At 40.8% G+C, this 20,326-nt stretch overlaps 1 protein-coding gene across 5 annotated transcripts in view; it reads right to left on the reverse strand.

Annotated features, from left to right (window-relative positions):
• The window catches only part of nlgn3a (neuroligin 3a), a 165,938-nt gene that overhangs the window by 107,375 nt on the left and 38,237 nt on the right, over positions 1-20,326 (reverse strand). For 2 of the 5 annotated variants that reach the window (XM_049029039.1, XM_049029038.1), the window contains exon 2: positions 5,627-6,330. In XM_049029039.1, the coding sequence (XP_048884996.1) occupies positions 5,627-6,104 (478 nt within the window). In that variant the 5' untranslated portion in view covers positions 6,105-6,330. Of the gene's footprint in view, positions 1-3,699; positions 3,760-5,626; positions 6,331-16,620; positions 16,966-17,050; positions 17,294-20,326 lie in introns of those variants that run through there. The other 3 variants (XM_049029035.1, XM_049029036.1, XM_049029034.1) reach the window with 3 other exon arrangements.

Raw genomic sequence — 20,326 nt, forward strand, 5'->3', positions numbered from 1 at the left:
AATGCAAAGTGAAAGGAAATAACTATCTCTATTTCCCCATTGCGTTAAATGAATGACACGAAAGTATACTTTCACAAAATAATGACACTTCATTTAGCAATAAAACATTTTGAGTATCCATATGCATGCATGGGCGTTACTAGGATCTACTACCCTACTAGGTTGCTATTTTTCAATAAATAGTTGCATAGTAGCATTTTCAGCAACATTGCTATTGACAAAAATAAAACAAACAGGATGACTTAATGTTCTTTAAATGCTTTAAGTTCTAGAAAGTTTTTTAACGACACCAATTGAAATATTCAGTTTTATATCAGTGTTACATTTTATTATTACCTGGACTTGAACATAAAAAAGTTAACTCTAAAATATATTTGTAAACGCTAGTAGAAGTGTGGAAATTTTGAATAACTGATATATTTTTCGCCAATACTTATACCTGGTTATTGAGCCAACAGGATCTTTTGGCCTCCACTAAGGAAAACAGCTAATCATCTCCCTGGCTTTAGTAGTTGAGTCTTCAGCTGGTGCTGCTAACTTTGAATACTGATGTTATCCAGTTTATATATCGGCTGGCAATACTGGCCAAGATACACACATGGGCCGTAACTGATGCTGTAACTGGTATATCATGCATCTCTCAAGCAAACTATCATATGCTCACTTTCTTATAACATATTAAGTGTGAAAGCATGCTTCACAGCGGAGTAACCCTCCAGTCTGGAAAATTAGGACAGAGGGATGCTGCAGCTTCAAGTAATTTGCTAAATGAGCATTTCTAGAAGGATAATTTGCTTCTGATTTTTATATCTGAGGACGTTCGAGAGAAGATTTGCTTACTCAGCAGCCGCCGCTGCCCCATCACTGGCATTTCTGAACTGGACCCAGAACAAAAGCAGCAACAAAGGCTGAAATGAGTCCATAAATGACATTAGTTAGGCGAAGGAGAAGACTAAGAGCTTCTTCCCTCTGATTTCTATTCATTTTCAGATTTGTTCACTTTTCATACAGATTCGTATTTTAATAAAATAAGCACCAAGCTGATTTTTGAATAAATGGAATCATTAGTCATTAGAATTAAAGCTTCAAAATTCCATGTAGCTACTAAACAGCCTGTAATCAGTGGAAGCTAGTATGCTCCTCTGGTACCTGACCCAGATACACAATGAACTTATCCTCTGGGGGCTGTATACTGAATACTTCACATTCAACACTCAGAGAATCTGACAAAGGTTTAGCATAAGTTGAAAATAAAGGAGTATTTCTGTAATAGCTTCTGACAGAATAATTTCAGGAAGTCAGCTTTATAATAAGTCAGTATAAAAATAAATTCTGCGGAAAAGGCTTCTGGACAATATATTTTCATTCTTACGAAGGATCAAGTTAAGTATAATTACAGATGGCAACTCAGCAATGTGGATTAATTATCATTATTGCAATTTAAAATGTAAAAAGCTGCATCGCCAACCCAAGAAAGCCTGCAAACTCAGACATTCATACAAAAATAATGCTGCAATAAACTTTCAAATACATAATTTAGACACGGCAAACAAACATAAAATAAATAATGTATGATAAGGTTAAGTCAATCGCTTTGGCGAGACACTCAGGCATAGAAGCTGGGGACACGTCGAAGGCTGTCTGGCCGCTTTCGTGATTGGAGCTTTGTCAGAGGCAGAACCGGCGCCTTGAGGGCCATTCTGTCTTGGGCTAAATTGCTTCACAAAACCCAGAATGAGGGAATGTGCTGTACTTGAGCCAACTGGGCAATGGGACTGGATCTTATAACAATAAAACTCAGGGGTTTGACTTCTATGTAAAACGGTAAAAAAATGATAATGTAACTCTAAAGGAAAACATCCAAATCCTCGGCTTCATACAAGTATTAATTGCTCCGTATACAGTCAATCAAAACCGAGCCTAGGTCCTGTCCTTGCATGTATGTGGGTCACATGTATTCACTTTAACTTGGGACTGTCCGCAGGGTCTGTCTCTCTCCACAATGGCTGTAGCTGATTAGAAGCGAAAGCTGTACACTCACTGTTAATGCACCGGCTGTAGACGTTAAGTCATTTCACTCTATTGCTTTGCACACTCCCACTTTGCTTCCAACAGTGCACAGCTTCTCTGGAAATACACTCATACAGGGATTGTATTAAACAAACATGCGAAACAGGAAAAAAAGGATTTCTGCTGATCATGTAGCAAGGGGTGCACAGGAAAGGAAACTGAAATATTACTAGTGTTATAATGATTAATATAACAACTAACTTGTATGCAATGCCAGGATACGTCATCAGCGAATGCAGGGCGTGTACGGCTGCAATATACTTTTTAATGTGACTGTTGGGTAGAAATGAACTCATGACACAGGGTCATGTCCTGTACAGGGTGGCAGGCGAACTGCTTCAGTAAATATCCAGTCTCAGGTGTAGTAATGCAAAGCTGCGAAATCTGAGAAAAATAAGGTGATGCAAGGTGATGTAACTGCATCAACAAATCTAAACTAATTGAAGGTAATTGCTGCAAACAGGTTTTTTTGTGAGGTGCTTCTTCACACTGCTGTGAGCACAGTTGCTGCTTTGGCTGGTGTGGCCAGCGCAGGTTCAGCATCCCGCGACTCAAACGCTGATATGGGCTGACAGCAGATCTCTTGCATTAGTGGGACACGTCGTTTTCAAACCTGTATCACTCTACTGATCAAGGGCTCTACAAATAAATCATTTTATGTTATTCATTACCTATGTAAATTATTCACACATTTATCCATTGTTCGTAATCACTACTCCAATTAGTAACAGTGGCAATTTAGAGCATACCCTTGGAGGCCCATCAAACGAGGTGTTGCAAATAGTTTGCATCTGTAACTGTACCACCATGCTGCTTTATTCATTCCATCTAAAACAAGGCGTGCTACTTTATATCAAAGATACAGTGAATTTGTACTGTATATGATAGATACTCTGTATTTGCTTTATCTGCTTTATTTGCTTTGCGTGTTTGCAAAAACATGGACAATCTGGCAGGGAGCTCAGAGGGAGCAAAAACATGGACAATCTGGCAGGGAGCTCAGAGGGAGCAAAAATTTGAACCAGCTGTGGGTCCCTGAGAATCGAATTGGGAAACACGGCTTCATTCAACTAGTCTTAAATTTGTTGTCTACCTACTCATTTGATTCAATATAAACCTTATACAATAGATAATGGTCTATATAAGCATAAATATACTGCAGGCCTACAGACTTGGTTACAACAGTAAATCTGGTATACAGCTTATTTCATGTGCTGAAAAAAGATGTGCAACAGAAACATGTTTTGCAACCTACAGTAGTCATTTGCCCAATAAAGAGGAAAGTGTAACATCCTCACCCTCAGAGAACTATTCAGGAGTTCAGCTCATAATTTGTTGCCATGTGATCTAAATCTAGAACTCTTCAGTTCTTGAGTGGAGCGTAATAAACAAGGTGTTCTATGCTACGGGCAAAGTGGAAGCCCCCTTTCTTCACAGCACACACCCACTCACACGCAACACACTCCGAAACACACAGTGACAGACAATTCATCTGGATTGCACGGCTCTGTTCGTCCCGTTTAGCACTTTGATTTCAGAGCTGATTGATGGCGTTATCTTGCCGGCTTATGAGAGGACGTACCAGCCGCTCTCCTCTCTGTTTCGCTCCATGCTGGCTTTCTTACATACCTCCTTTTCTACAAATTTTCTTGTTGGGTTTTCTGGCACATTCCTTCGATATTCTTTTGACTGTAAAATGAATAAAAGACTACAAAATAACAGGAGGCTCCGAATAGAATCGAGGACGCATGCAACAGCTGAACTGTCCCATTGCCCACTCCCCCACCCAAACCCATACCCCAGGTCATCAACAACAAGAACAACAAAATACCTGCAAAGAAAGTGACAAGGGTTTTGGTTGCAGAAATATTCTGAAATATTGGTGAAGAGGAGAATGCACTGCTCCCTGGGACACAAGAGGCCTGCCTTCACATGCACGTCTGTATATAAGACCCATTACAATTCTTTACAAACTGCATTAAAACTTATAATACCAAAATAACACTCATTTAATATTACTATACATACAACAAATAATTAAAAATCTGATTTATCTATTCCTTTGATATTAAAGTTTTGAATGCTATAAAAGCATGAAAAAAGGAATGCCTTCAGTTTTTTACCTTTAACAATTCTTTCTCTAAGGTTTGGCTAATATTATTGTTTTTAAAAATGCTTATTCCTGTTTAAAAGAACTTTGACTTAAAAATAAATAGGTGTCTAACTGTAGTTTACATGCAGATGATTATACCCTGGGTGATTTTACTGCATTGGCTAATTACTGATTGGCTTCAATCAGTCACATGACTGAAATGCTCACAGACTTGAAAGGGCCAACCTGTTCACACATACGCGTTTCTTAAACTTTGAGTTCACTTCATTGAAGTGTACTCTGCTGTTGAACGTTATTTCCTGTTTGTGTGCTGTAAGTCTCACACAAAGGAAGAAGTGAGACCACACAGAATCAAACTGCATGAAGACTGCAAACTATGCGTATCACTTCAGAGGAAGTGTCTTCTGGCATGGGCAGCAACTGGGATGTGCAGGGATAAAGCACAGCTCAGTGATTAGCGCTCGACACTGTGGGGCTCTGCTTCATACAGTAGCTTTGATTCCTGTCTACAGTGTGATATGAAATGGCAGTCTGCATATAACTCCAATATCTTTCATCTCTGATCTGGGATTAGTATGTCACAGGGTTAGGACACTAAATTTAGGTACAGCGACTGAATATTTCATTCCTTTGTTTATTTATTTATTTATAGTATGGTGTTTTTTCCTTGAGGCTTTTGAACGGTAATTAACAATTATGTATATATTATGTATGCATACATCAGCATGTGTAATTAGGTAGGAAGTTCTGCCCATTTGACATTTTAGAGACTTCTGTGCAATATTTTAATTTTTATTCTTCTTCTTGGTGGTGTTTTGTGAACATAGAGCTCACTAGCACTGGAAATATTCACTAACACAAGTTCCCTTTGCATACTAGAGAATATTTTCAAAATGCTAGGTAATTCATGAAATATTTCCTAGAAAAGAGCTCTACCTTTTTAAGGGTTAAGTAGACAAACAGAGATAGACGGTAAGGGGTCTTACATTTTGTAAACTGATGCCACAGGCCTTCTGTGTACCAGACAGAATATTTCACCAACCCTACATAATGTAGGAACCCTCTGGAACTAAGCAGGCTAATTACCCCCCCCGGAATATTCAAGACAGCACAGAGAAGATGCACCAAAGCAGTTGGGTCCAATATTTTTAAAATTTGTGATTTTTTTTTTTGGTTTCAAGGTTTTTAAACATATTCTGATATTTCACATTTGATTAATAGTTCTTTGAAAAAACACAAAAGAGGAACTCATGACAGTGGCATGGGAAGGGAATAGTTGATGAAAAGACGGCATGAGAATATCAAGTCAAAATGAGAGACGCACGTGGTGGCCACGGACATAGCATGCATCAGGACAACATCCCATGCATCAAACACAATACCAAGGCGACGGAATATAAGAAAAAAGGTAACTGGATTATCTGGTGGAACCCAATGACTCACCATCCTCAGTTGGAACATAGATGTTTAAATACAAACAATCCTCATTTTGGTCCTGTATGTAAGTGGCAACTATATCCAGGTTAAAGGTGAACCATATCGGCATCATGATCTCCGGCACAGCGTTGTGAATGTTTTGCGGGCAGACGGGTGCAAAGTGGGTGGCGTTCTTGATCCCTGACCAGGATGAGGGGGGTTCAGGGGGCATGAAGCGTTTTTCACCAACTGGAGAAGCAGCATATGGGACTCCCAAGTACTGGTCCACCGGCCCGAGGATCTCACTGGGGAGAGGGACCCTCACTCCTCTCAGCTTCCCAAACTGCGTGTTAACAGTGGGGTGGTAGTTCTGGCCCACGGCCGTCACCAGGGGCCAACAGAAGCTCAGTATCCACAGAGCAGCAACATGCCCCATGCTCGCCTTGGCCGCACGCCAACGTTGGGGGTGCGTAAGCATGCGGCTGATCCTCAGGGCAAACCACATGGTCTTTGCGAATGGTTCCAGTTGTAAAACACCAACATGCAAAGCAGGGCCACCCTCAGCTACTGCTTCCTGTTCTCAGTCATGGAATCCGGTCCCCTTTGATCCTATCATCAGCACCGGATATGTAGCCCCAAAATCAAATTTAAAAAAAAAAAAATCTATTGCTTCTGCTTGAGTGTGATCTTCATCCGCCGTCCAGTCTTCAATCCAGATTGATTATCCACTGCTGCAACGAAGAACAGGGAAATAATTACAACTTCTACAAAAGAAGCGACATATGTAAACACACACACACATTTTTCCCCCTTTCATTTCACGCATTTTTTATTGAGTTTGCAGCTTCACTTTCTACACAGCACTAAATCAGTCTACATAATCCAGGCAGTTTTTTGCTATTAGCTATAAATGGCCACCATTGAGATCAGGCAGTGCACTTCAAAGGACTCACACACAATCTGCTCAAAGGGAGCACTGTCTCAAGTATCTACCGTTTAAATCACAAATATATATCCTATAAAAGAAAAATTATATTAGAATTTCAAAATGTAGTCCACAACCTTTGTTAGAGATAATAAAGCTATAATTTGCATTTAGAATTTTATATTATTGCTTTTTATTATATATAATTGCCCCAAAAATTAAAGAGAACTTAAAATGTAACTATTTTTAAAAAGTATTATCATCATATGTTTGTTTCCTTGTGTTTCAATAAAGCATTGACAAGAGATGATCTCTTGCGTGTTCCCAAGCAAAACAAAACAACAGATGTTTGGTTTTGAAATGTCAGATGTTTCTAAAACTTGTTCTTGTCCAGAATAATTTCCCCTCCAATAACAAGTGATGAAGGATGAAGGATGCTTTCTGATATTGGAACAAAGAGCAGCGTGTAACGACAGATGATTGTTGGCCGATGCTAAAATCAGGTCGTACTCCTGCTGTGTTCCTGGCCACTGGGAATTACCCCATGGTGACCATCAGGAGTGTTATAATGACAAATGGGAAGAAAGGGTTAGGGTTAGGTTTAGGTTTAGGATTAGCAGAGAACAAGCCATTCCAAAATTTACAGAAGTACCAGAGATTACTAGGGTTCCACTTGTACAACAAAGGAGGTGCAAATGTAAAGTTCAACGGGGAATTTTACTCTATGTCCGGTATCACCGCAGCCCCCACTGTACATACATCTCAACTTTGAACATAACAGAAGCGGCATTATAAAATGGGGCCTAGTTTTCTTATAAATTCATTCACGTCAACAGGCTTGGAATGTCCAGCAACATACAGCAGTTGGGATAAAGGACAGCAGATACAATGAGCCAAACTGGTTCCCAGCTTCCAAATCTATCCTCTATCTTTAGCAAACCAGTCCAGCAAAGGGACATGCAACCATTTGTATGGTATTTTGTCTTAAAAAATAGATGATCTATATGAGATACGGCTGCATTACCCCCTTGTCCTATATATACCTCATAGGGTCAGACTGGTATTACTCCTCATTTTGATTGAAAACCTTCATGAAGGACATGAGAACTTCAAGGTTCATTTATTTTGTGTCTGCTTTACAGAAAGGGAAACAAAATGTTAATTGCTGGAACTTCTGCGTAGGTCACCTTGGTAGTTTGGGTGGCCTTGCTCATCCTTTGCAAACCTCTCCGCAAAAGAGCAGTTCTTTGACTAACTTCTCACATGTTAAAGCTTCTATTGCCTAACTCGCCATATCTAGAGTACAAGCACTAAGACTTGCAAATTCTGAGCTGGAGTTTTCTTCATTATCAATATAAATCAGAAATCTCAATATACAATCTATCCATCCATGTTCATGGGGGCCAAACCAGGGAACACCCTGACCGGGTGCCAGTGACAGAGCTGATATTTGAAAAATGTATTTATGCAAAATTAGGAATTGTTGTCAGGACACTTTAAATGTAGAGTCAAAAGTTTTCACAAGCCTACTGAGAATCATTATTTTTCAACAAGATAGTGACCAAAAGCACACCTTGAGGTTATGTAGTAACTGTTATCTTGTGAACAAAGCTAAAGATGAAGTGCTGTGACAGACGACCTGGCCCCCACAGTCCTCCCACATAAATCCTACAGAGCTGCTTTGGGATGAGTTGGATCAAAAAGTAAGAGCAAGGTGGCCAACTTGTACCCAGAACTTGTGGAAACTCCTTCAGGACTGTTGGAGAAGCATCCCAGGTGGCTACGTCTGGAAGCTGGATGAAAGAACGCAGAGAGTCTGCAATGCCGTCACTGAAGTAAAAGGGGGCTACTTTGAAGAGGTGGAAATCTGATGAACATTTCTCATGGCCATTGCCATATTTCATATGTATTACTTCACTGCCTCAAGGCCTTGTCTGATAAGATGAATAACGTGGCTAAAATACAGACGAATGGATTGAAGGCACGTGTGCCCAGACTTTTGACTGGCACGATGTGTCTCCATACAAGGAGGGCAGACAGAAACACTCCCAGACACAATCACAGCCTGTTAGCAGGTCAGCAATGTCGTAGCTGTTTATATGCATGTCTTTGGCTCTGGGAGGAAATTTCAAGAAACCATCAATAGAGGGAGAACATGCAAACTCCACATGATCCTGTCCCAGAGGAACATTCCCAGCTACATGTCAACACAAAATGACTGATATACTACTGACAAGCATTTCACTCTGCCGTTTAAATTTTACTCCAAAAATGTTTAAAAAAGCATAAACCTTGCTTAATAAAAATATTTAACATTGAGCGTAGTAACTGGCAAGAAAACAAATAGTGATAACTACATTATCTCAATGCAGTCAAAATCTGCATTTGTGTGAAATGAAAACAAAGATTTAACTTTTCAATAATAAACAAATCTTTTAGTTGTGGCATGTAACCTGCAGATACTAGTATGGCTAACCTCAAGCTAGCCTGGCACGTTTTTTTGCCCAAGACAGAAAGTGCTTCACTCCCTAGCAGCTGCAGCACTGACATCACAAACACTGTCTCAGTTAGGCTTTTGTAGGGATAGACTCTCTCACCACTGACTTGAATTCCCAATAAGAAAAGACGTAAGAGATGTCATATCTACCGGACATACATGTTAATTTAATTTTATTTTTTTTCAGTTATACTTAAAATTGAAACTAAAACATAAAGATGACAGCATATTATTTTTACTGGATTAAATTAATTAAGTTGAGTGAAAACAGAATGAGTATGTAAAATTCATCCAGTATGTCATATGCCCTGTTCACACCATACATAATCATTTTATTTAATTTTTTTTTTTGAATTTCAATTGAGTTCTCTCTGAATTCTCCCTGGAACTTGAACCCTTCCAAATGAACATTTTGTTTGCCAAGATCAAGGCAACGTTTATATTACATGACAAGCAGACTTCTATGAAGCCTCTGACTCTGACTTCATGGGGGGGGTTTGTAGCTTCTTGCCAACAGACCTCATGCTGTGCATGTATTTGCATAGATAACGTAATAGTGTTTATAATTTATTTGCTTCGAGGTTTGGCAGCTAGCATTGTTTGTTTCTTCACAATGTAAAGAACTGCACCTGAATGTATCTGACTGCTGTGCGAGGTGGGCTGATTGGCGTGTGTCATTTCCGGCCAGAACGGCGATATAACAACAACGGCACCAAAGAAAATTCCAAGGAATGAACTGTTACATGTACTTTGTTACAGCAACCGGATGCTAACATCCTCTTTCTTCACATTTATACAAATGACTGATTACTAACTACCACACCATTTCCTTAGAAACAAACACAACCACATATAAGGCTGTTTTTGCCTTAGAACTGTCTAGAGATTCCATCAGTTGTGTTGTTGTCTTCCTACACAGGTCACCTTCCCAGCTACCCAGATCTTCCCAGATCTTGCCACCATTATACAGACATCTGCATGCATGCCAGGTGGTCCGGGAGGCAGCACAAAAATGCATCACAACGGTTAATTTAATTGTTTGATTAGCAGCACAATATATTTATCCCAGATGCCTTTAAACATGCTGAAATTAAGCAATAACCAGCACAATTAGGGGCCCGGAATGAAATATCCCACTGAGATGCAGTGGCAGTGGTAAAGGATTGTGTTGCATCATTACAAGGTCCACTTGGCTGTCAGCTGCACTCACGTGTAGAAATAAGACGTCTCATGCATGGAGGCGAAGAGCCAGCAACGCAACAATTATGGGGTAAAGTGCAAGTACTGGTTCTCTGAACCAGCCATCACAAGACAGAATTCTTTAGCATAAATATCAAATGCTGCATACTCCCCTTTGTAACACAAAATTGGACAAATATGATCTCTAATAACAGATAACTGTTTGCACTGGTAATGGGGAACAAACCAGTCAGAGGGAGAACCAAGCCAACAAGAACACAACACATTTGGTTTTTCCCTTCATTCGCGAGTGAAATCCCTCCGATGTTTCAAACAAAAGTCAGAGCAGGAGGCTGGAGGCTAGAGCTGGCAGCCCACAGAGAGCAGACTGAACTCACTCCAATACCAGAACCTGGGGAGGGCCCTGCTTTCCATCTGATATCATTCCCACTGCGATGGAAGCCTGGTAGGAGGAGACAGTATTAGTCCTCTCTGAAAATGAGTCCTTTCATGTTAAAACAAGACTCCCTGAGCCCGGCCAACCAAGCCTGTGCTACTGTAGCACTGCAACCATTTTCATTATGGTCTGCCATTTTACAGTAGCATACTCTCTGCAGAGCCTCAAGGACTGCAGAAGAATCACTGGCCCTGTATCCCAAGCAGCGTATTTAAAGGTTGCCTGATTAATACACCCTTTTACCACAGACACATTTTCCTCAAGAGGACTGACTTATTTACCGTCGTCATTGTTATGCTGTTTTGCAACCTAAGTAAAACTTTACAGCACGGTGACCTGCTTTATATGTAAATTAAGAATTAAAAAAATATATAATGAATAATTGGCATAAATCTGGTGTAAGAGTACAGTAGCAGACAGTGCAGTGATTAAGGAAATAAATAATCCAAAGGTTGCTTTTCCAAGTCCAGGGGGCTCTGTTGTAGGTCTCATGAGAAAAGTGCTTAACGGAAATTGCTTGAATAAAATATCCAACTGTATAAATGGGCAATAATCATAAGTCGCTCTGGATAAAAGCTTCATCTAAGAAACTAAATGTATATGTAAATGTTTCATGTTTCATGGCAAATCTCAGTCAAATGAAGGTTAGTATTTTAACTGATAAAAGCGATAACACATTATTTTCCTAATAAATTAAAATGGAGCTAATGACACACTTATGCAAATGCATTACTACTGGCATCCGGACTGACTGCAGCCATCAGCCTACATGACGACAGCCAACCCATCACTCTTTTCAGGCCATATTCATATTTCGTCTCCCTTTGCAGAATCAGACAGCTGGCACCCAGCCACCGATCAATGTATTATTTGCATAAATAAACCAAACATAAGAGACGGAAATCGTTTCTCTTGTTTTTGTGTTCAGTGCAGAAACAATACATTCCATACATACAATGCAAGACAAAACATATTCATTTAAAGGGAAGTAAATATTAAGAATAAAGTCTCATGGAATATGTGCTAAGAAGTTAACAGGGTTTATAAGCCCATACATCAAGTTGCTATTTTTTTTGCACATATCAGAGAGGGAGCCTGAGTTCAGTGCCGGACGACAATCAGACATGGCTGTTCTTACGCGATTCCCTTGTGGCTTCTAGTAAGGATGCATTTTTATCGGCGCCGTAACGCTGTCATTCATAAGAGTTCATTTTCATATAATTAAAATATTGTTAGCTTTGCATGGGAGGTAAATCAAAGGAATCGCTTTTCAATGAATTCACAATAGCTGCTTTCTGTCTGCATATTTTATATTTTTTCGTCCAACTCTTCAGAACACACTCAGCATGGTTCAGAATCAGACCAGATACAGTTTTAGCTTGAACGTCATTCATTTTTTAAGGTAATTTATTTCTCTGCTTTTTACAGAGTCGCTCCACAGGCATCTAACATGAAGGCACCTGCGACAGTAATGCAGCGGCAGCCAGCGGCTGACTTGGAGAAAAGGCCATTCTATATACTGCACCACCTGTTGGTTACATCACTTTGAAGGGTGTTTTTTGTTTTTTTTTTTGTCCTGCAAAACAGCTCTTCACTTAAAAATAGAAATACAAGATCAGAGACACAGTCCTTCCCAGCCTTATCTTCCAGCAAACGTGTTCATTAGGTCTCATGAAATGGTTTAGGAGAAACAAGCCAAATCCATTTCCTCAAACCTAAATCTAATCAGCCAAGCGAGGCAGAATCATCTGAGGAAAATGGTGGTAGGAAGAGCCTGACCATGCAAATGAGCTCTTACATTCGCAGTGCTGTGTGCGGTTACTTTCTATGGGAGTTACCGGGTCACCGAGAGCCAGATTCTCTGGACATATTTAGCACTGCCCCCTTTGCTGACATTATAATGAATCCACAAACACCCAAGACACTGCTGTGGTGCTCCATGTACACTTAGCACATACTATATAGGCGAAAAGCATTGATATAGCCAGTGGCAACAAAAATGCATCCATCCATCCTTTGCGTGACACCAGGAAAACCTGCAAACTGACATCAAAACCCCCAACTGTGAGTCAACGATACAACCCATGGCGACACAAAAAAACAGAAAGAACTAAATGGAGAAAAAAAAATGAGCCCCTCTTCTGTTCTGCATAGTAGTCTGGTAGCAGAAGCCGCTACGTTTGACAGCAAGTGTGATGCATGGCAGACCGAGCAGAGTGGCATGCACCGCATAAAAGTCACTGACGTGTCAAAAACGAATCAACAATGTAGAGGTACGAGACAGAGATTCATATTCATCCTGTTTGGACATGGTAAGCATCAGAGAGAGTCTGTGATGCTCTTCTGGCAAAGACAATCATTTTGCACGACAAAAAACCAATGGGAACCGCATACATTTCAGAAAAAAACAAAAGATGTTCAGTTTCAAAAAATGACCCACTTAGTAGCAGGTGAAATAAACACATATATATTTTTGTTCAGTATTTATATACACGGGGACGGCATGGTGGTGCAGTGGTTAGCACTGTTGCCTCACACCTCTGGGACCCAGGTTCGAGTCTCCGCCTGGGTTACATGTGTGTGGAGTTTGCATGTTCTTCCCATGTCGTCGTGGGGTTTCCTCCGGGTACTCCGGTTTCCCCCCACAGTCCAAAAACATGCTGAGGCTAATTGGAGTTGCTAAATTGCCCGTAGGTGTGCATGTGTGAGTGAATGGTGTGTGAGTGTGTAAGTGAATGGAGTGTGAGTGTGCCCTGCGATGGGCTGGCCCCCCATCCTGGGTTGTTCCCTGCCTCGTGCCCATAGCTTCCGGGATAGGCTCCGGACCCCCCGCGACGCAGTAGGATAAGCGGTTTGGAAAATGGATGAATTTATATACACGGTTAAATGACCAATAGAAGAATGGAGGTGAGGGGGCTCTTTTTGCAGCTGGACCAGTTTTCGATGTGCGTACACATACGACACCCCGTGCCCATGCGGAAAACACAGATTCCCCACCCCACCCCCCAGCCATGTACAGCCTCTTTACCCCCCCCCCCCCCACTCAATGGCACAAACACTTCACTTCTTTTTTTTCACAGGGCCATATTCTGCGTACAATAACCACATGTGAACTTACCACTTTTTTCGTCCCTGGGATAAGCAATTAAGCAAACCGAAGCCTAATTATTCATTTTAAATGGCTACACACAGATATGGCATTTATATGCAAGGCACCAATGTTGCAATTAAAAAATAGCTCCATTAGTGCAATCAGAATTATCATAATTTCAAACGATTAAATGAATAGGGTATCCAGCAAGGCTAAAATATTCTCAGCAACTTAAGCATGCCGGGTTTGTGCCAGTAAAAATGTGTGACAAAAGTGCATTATAAGTCAATTCGTTTTAATCAGTAAAAGTGATTAAAAATGATGGGAGAATCTCAGCGGCTAAAGCACAAGCTACTTGGATTCGCTGTTTGAATCTGAACGCTGCCGTTTGCTGACTGTTAATGGCCCCGAGCAGCAGAACAAAACTGGCCTTGTTCCATCAAGGGGGGGCAGGTTGAAATTGGTCAGTCATTCTTGGTTGGCTGCAAAAAAAAATCTTTGTTGATCTGTCAGGCGCATGGGAGCCACTGACTGCCAGCAGCGAGCGCTCCCTCATTCAGCCAATCAGCATTCAGCTGTCCTGCACAGCAAGCTCTTAGAAAGCAGTGTGACTCGTCATCTACTTCCTGGGTGAAGGGTGTCATTGTGGTAACAGGTGAAGCAGAAATGGACTGAGAGTGGGGGAAAACTAGGGAAGAGGCCGCAAAGTGTTTGGAACCAACCAAAAGCTGCATATGAGGAAAACAAGAGACTTGGCACTTAGAAAAGCACGACATGATAACATCTCAGTCTGCTGTGATGACACAGTGATGTCTCAGTGCCCATTAACCACTGCACTCGGGATAATACAATGTTTTGTTGGCTTGGGAATGAAGAAACGGTTTCATTTGGAAAACAGACTGAGAGCCACCACTGCAATTTTTTATCTGGGATGCTGGACTGAACAGCAAACCTCACATGCTGGCCATCAAGCAGGTAGATGAAAATATATGCTACTTACCAGCTGACTGCACATAAATGCCACCAACCAGCCAAATGCACATGTGTACTACTGATACACACATCATTGTGGCTAGAATGATTTGCTGGAATATTTCATGATGCAATTAAATGCAACGTGATATAATATAAAAATTATACTGAGGGTGATACAAGCTGGCTGTCGCTGTTAGTATGCATTTTTTCTCTGTATACAGCCATTTGCTCATTTGCACCAGATGTACCCTGAATATTCATGTAAAACACTTACGTTCTCCCGATGTGCTCACCTTTTGTTCATGGTAGGCAGCCGGTTGCTGAAAAACATGACTCATGACACCCTCTTAACAGCAACACCAGCATTTTGGTCTTTCCGCTTCAGTATCCACAGAGAACACAAATACGACACAACAGCTTCGGTTATTTGCTTCTGTTATTTGAATCCCTAAATGCTAATTAATAAAAGGAAAAGGTCTTTTTCTTGATACAAAAAGTGTGCATTGGCTATCAAGCCCTGTGCCCATTCAGAGTTAGTTTGTAAAATTACCTCAATCTCAATTAAATGAGAGAAGCTACTTGATGCTCTGTCTCAGGCCATTAGGAACTTCAGTAAAAGAATGAACAAAAAAAATGCTATAGCCTTGGGATATTCCTAACAATTACCAAACAGGGGACGAAACTCCTGTGAGTCATGCGACTGGAATTTAAAATATACCCTAAGAGAACTTTGCCGTTATATGATTTTTTTTTTCTTCTTTTACATGGCGAAAATATATGCAAGCGTACTTATCCCGTGTTCTCTATCTTGGATATGCAAATACCTCAAAACTATTATAATTTTTTTTTAAATGTGTGCTGTTAACGGCCAAATCGCTACTGCAGATGCCGTTTTCACTCCTAGTTTTTAATTCAAATGCACTCATTTCAGGTAATTAGCCAAAGGTTGTCTTTTTGTATTAGTTACAACCATGCACACTCCCCAGTACTCTCCAACACAGTACTTGTGCATGTGCATATGATTCTGTAATTGCCACTTACGTGTGAAATAATCATTTTGCAAAGTTTACTTAATACTATTAATACAGGGGTCAGCAGCCCTGCTTATTAAGAGCCGGACAGCTTTACATTCCAGCCGAACTCTTAATTAATCGTCCGTCAATGAGATCTCGATTCAATGCAGCTGCCAATTCAAATTGCTTTGGACTGAATGTGCTTTAAGTGAAGGCCTGTCATGCCTTTGCAGTAACTGTTACATTGAGACTGATCCTACAGAAAGTTGTGTCGAACCGATACAAGAAATATTGTGAAGCTGTTTTTTCAAGAAAAATAAACCACTAAGCACAAGTGACAGAAAATCAACAAGATATCATATTTAGTACAGAATAAATGTCCACTTGCATGAAAATAGCACCAATGGACATTGGTCATGCATCTCAGAATACAGAGTTAAGCTATGTTTCGCATATATATATTACATGCAGCATAATATGTACTCGTATGATATTTTACCACAGATTTTATCACTCAGTACTAATTGTGGCCCATATTCACAGCACTTCATCACCAACTTGACCCCTTCTATCCATTTCATCACTCCTATTTTTAGCGCTAGATTGGGCTAATGTACAGTTAGACAGGGCTATCTATGGGTTTGTGCTCCGTGGGAGATTGACCATGAGAACACTGGAGAGATAATTACTTAATAAAGACTAGAGATTTTTAATTGCCTTCTGTGCCTTATACCTGAAGTATACAAAAAAAAAATTAAATCAAACGTCGAATATATGCTGTAGTTAAGCGGCAAGGCTGTCAAAGTCAAGTATATCAAGCTGGAGCATAACTTAATTCTGCGATTTTGACCCAGTTTGAGCATTGATACAGCTCAGTACCTTACAGAAATAGCTGCTTGCCGAAGGAGGCGGCATCAGGACTCCCGCTCCGATGCGTCCGGCTCCGTAACGGCTCTCACGCTAGCCGGACAAAAGCCACGGCTCTGCTACGAAGCCACGGCATCGCTGAGGCGGGTACGAAGCAGGAGGCTGATGTGGCTTTAATTATCTGCGGGTTCTGCAGCGGGGGCTTGAGAGTCGGCCTGACATTTCTCAGTGTTTACACGAACGCGTGCCGAATCGGAGTCAGTGCTCCGCAGATCCGCCGGGACTGGCGAAGGCTGTGGCGACGTGAGACGGGGCCGTCGTGCCGCTCGCTGAAGCCGTGGATGTTTGGACGAAGCATCCGTCTAATTAACAACCATCAAAAACAAATGAATGAATGGTGTGAATAATTAGGCAGCAAAATCAAGAGTGACTGCTGTGCATTCCCACCTGTGCACCTTCCCCGTGTGTGCCCGCTGAAGGACGGCGAGACAGCGGCCAGGCCGGCTCTCCATCTAATCTCCTAACAACAGAGGACGCGACAATATCACTTCCCCCAGACAGCCTTACCCAGTTAGCGATAATTTCTCTGCAGATTAAAAGACGCGGCGAAGCCGCCCTTGATATTAGCAGACTATTTGTCATGGGGGTCTGCTGAGAGGGCCATGGAGGAAAGACAGACAAAATGGCTGTGCCGAGATTCATTGCTTACATCGCCAGATTATGTGCACAACAGAAAAAGGAAACAGAGTTCATCTCTAATTGGGGGTGCTGCGTGGGGGCTCCTTTGGAAGGCTATTTATTTCTGTCCCAACGATCATGTTCTTGTGTGGCTATTTAATCGATTTCATTAGGGCAGTTTTGGGAAAAAAAGTCTAGATATTTATAACCGTTTAATTATTACTTAAAAAAACCATTGGCTAATTTCTATAAATATGAGCAAAGTAGGCCATTACCATGCGGAGACCATCAGCTTGGACCAGAATAGCATCACTGTTTGACACCTAGCTTCTCATGTAATCTAGAGGCATTATTAAGCAACTAGCAATTAGCTTGTTGTTCCACTATAGGTGTAATATAATTCTTTAAGGCTTTTATTGTATAAATAATCAGTAGATGGACCATGACTCTACAACAGAACCTCACAGCAGCTGTAGCTAATGATATGCATTTCCGCCATGTTGTAATGCACAGACAAACTATGGGAAAACGGGGGCTGACACATGCACAGAGGTACTGCAGCAGCTAAGAATCTAAGAATAAATGCTTGAGAAAGGGGAGATACTATAGGTTGTAAGTATAAGCAATTTAACCTGGAGTTATCATGCATGCTGAAGCATTTCTAAGCAGCAGGGTTTAGAAAGTTCGTTTTAAGTATAGGTCAAGTGTGGATGAAAATGATCATTTACTCTCGCCCCTCTTTATCCCCCAGAGCTGAACATTAGCTTTAAACTTGCACATATTACACACATAAATCTGGCAATAAGTGTGGATGGAAGAGTAACGCATAGTGTGATTCCACCTCGCGTGGTTATGCTGCTTCAGGATCTGAGAACATTTCTCTCGCTCCCTGCACCACACACTTCCTGCCTGCTTCTGCCTGGTTTCCTGTTGCATTTACAATGACTGTATTGATATGCAAAAGAGGGAAGGTACCGAGAGTTTGATCTAAGTTAACTATTTAACTGAAGAAAGGATCTCAGAGCTTACACATACTAAATAAAAATTTCCCAGTCAGCCCCTATTGATCCATTGCGGAGTGCGTCTCACTAGATGATCCGCAGAAGAATATTCAAAGCAGATAATCACTTAGGACAACTCCAGGGACTGTTGTAAAAACCTCATGGGCAACTTTTGGGTCTCTCCCTAATCCTCTCATATGTAAACACATTAAAGCGTTACAAATGGTGGCTGTTTATTTGGATTTTTTTCAGAGGCTTAAAAAATTGGCCAGTGTTGAATGAGACAGTCTCTTTTTCCTTAACATAGATATAATTACTGGTAGCCTTTATGCCCAAAATAACTGCAGCAATTCATGTTGCCGTGACAGGCAGCTGGCATGTCAGGTTAAGATCTTTTAGGGTCTTGCAGTAAAGATAACTGGGACTGGTGGGTACCTCTGTGCCTGGTATGTTATTAAAGTAGGTTCCCTTGCATTCTGGTTTTGCCTGTCATTTCTCCTATACAACACTGTGCTGCTGGCTACCAAGCAGTCAGACGTATCCTTCAGCTAACGAGATGTTAAACTAAGGCCTTGACTCCTATGATGAAAGGTTTTATCCCATTTACTTCAAACTGTAGGGGATAATCCTGATGTGCCGGTAAATTTGCACCAATCAGACATTTTAAACCTTGTGCCATCAAGGAACCCCTTGATTGAAACGGCAAAATCTACACATAAATCGTGGCAGTGATCTCTCCACAAAATGTGCGTTTCCAACGAAAAAAAATGCTACATGAACAGAAAAAAAGAGTCACAGAAATAACACCCTGTATATATTAAATAGAACTGGGCAGGACAATATTTAATTATCCTATAAAGTTCCTTAGCAAACAGCCCTGGTGATAAACCTACAGATGGTCAAATTAAAGTGGATCAGAACAGCAGAGGACAGAGAATCCTGGCTCTCTTCAAATGTTTACAGGTAGCTTATCATGTGACTGAGGGGTGCAGGAGAGGAGAGACGCGGCCCTGGCAGAATCAGAACGACTCCATGGATGAAAAATCGAGAGGAGAAAGTGGGATGCACAAAAATAAATATGTAGCCCCGCACGGCACATTGATTGCATGCCTTGATGAATGTTGTTCACACCAAAAGCTGTAAAGCTGCTCAAACTGCAGTGATTATTTGCACGCTTCCAGTCCGCAGTTGACCATTAATCATAATTATAGATACAGTGCCTTTTCTAAGACATAAGTCACATACTAAAGAGCCATGTAAGCAAAATCCAATAAGAAAATGTAAAATTACGCTAAGATATCCTCTTTTCCAAGTAAAATGATTTATTTGCTATATGCAGAGATGAAAATGTCTCGTAACACAGGAATAATTTGTTGCATGCATTTCTGTCACGGTGGCACCCAGCAATGTGTGTATTTACAGTGACATATGAACAGACCTGATCCTGCTGCTCTTCTGCTGCTGACACAGGGGTCCTAAGAGGCCTCGTAGCTGCCTCATTTATGACACTCTAGTTAAATTGGGAAAAAATGAGGTAAAATTGAGGAAAACCTTTTGCATTTCTTTGCTGATAATGTTAAGAATCATTTTATGTAAATACCATAATTTAATAAACTGTTCCATCAGATTTTTAAGGTTTTAAAATTTTAAATCTCAAATTATTTAGGAAGGAGTTTCCGCTAATGTACGAGAATAATCCTGCTGAGCACAAACTCACGACCCAGATGTTAGATGTAAAATCAGAGGGCTAATAATAGCAGAAAGTGTTTCGGCTTGAGTGGTCAGCCTCCCAAGACCACGTTAAGATGCCAAAAGAACGTGAGTACAAGCTACTCGACGACATTAATTTTGAGAATGACAGAGCAGGAAAACAAAAACTATCGTAGGAGGAGATCGGCCCCTTTTCACGTGGAGATGTCATGACCAATACTGAATAAATATCCTGCTTTTTCTTTGGCCAATTATGTTTCTTTGAAGCTGGGTCAAATAAATCCCACAATGTAAAGGCTGCAAATAAAAAGGTCTCAGAATTACACAATACTTT

The sequence above is a fragment of the Brienomyrus brachyistius genome, chromosome 10 (assembly GCF_023856365.1).
Source record: "Brienomyrus brachyistius isolate T26 chromosome 10, BBRACH_0.4, whole genome shotgun sequence".
In the NCBI taxonomy this organism is placed as follows: domain Eukaryota; kingdom Metazoa; phylum Chordata; class Actinopteri; order Osteoglossiformes; family Mormyridae; genus Brienomyrus; species Brienomyrus brachyistius.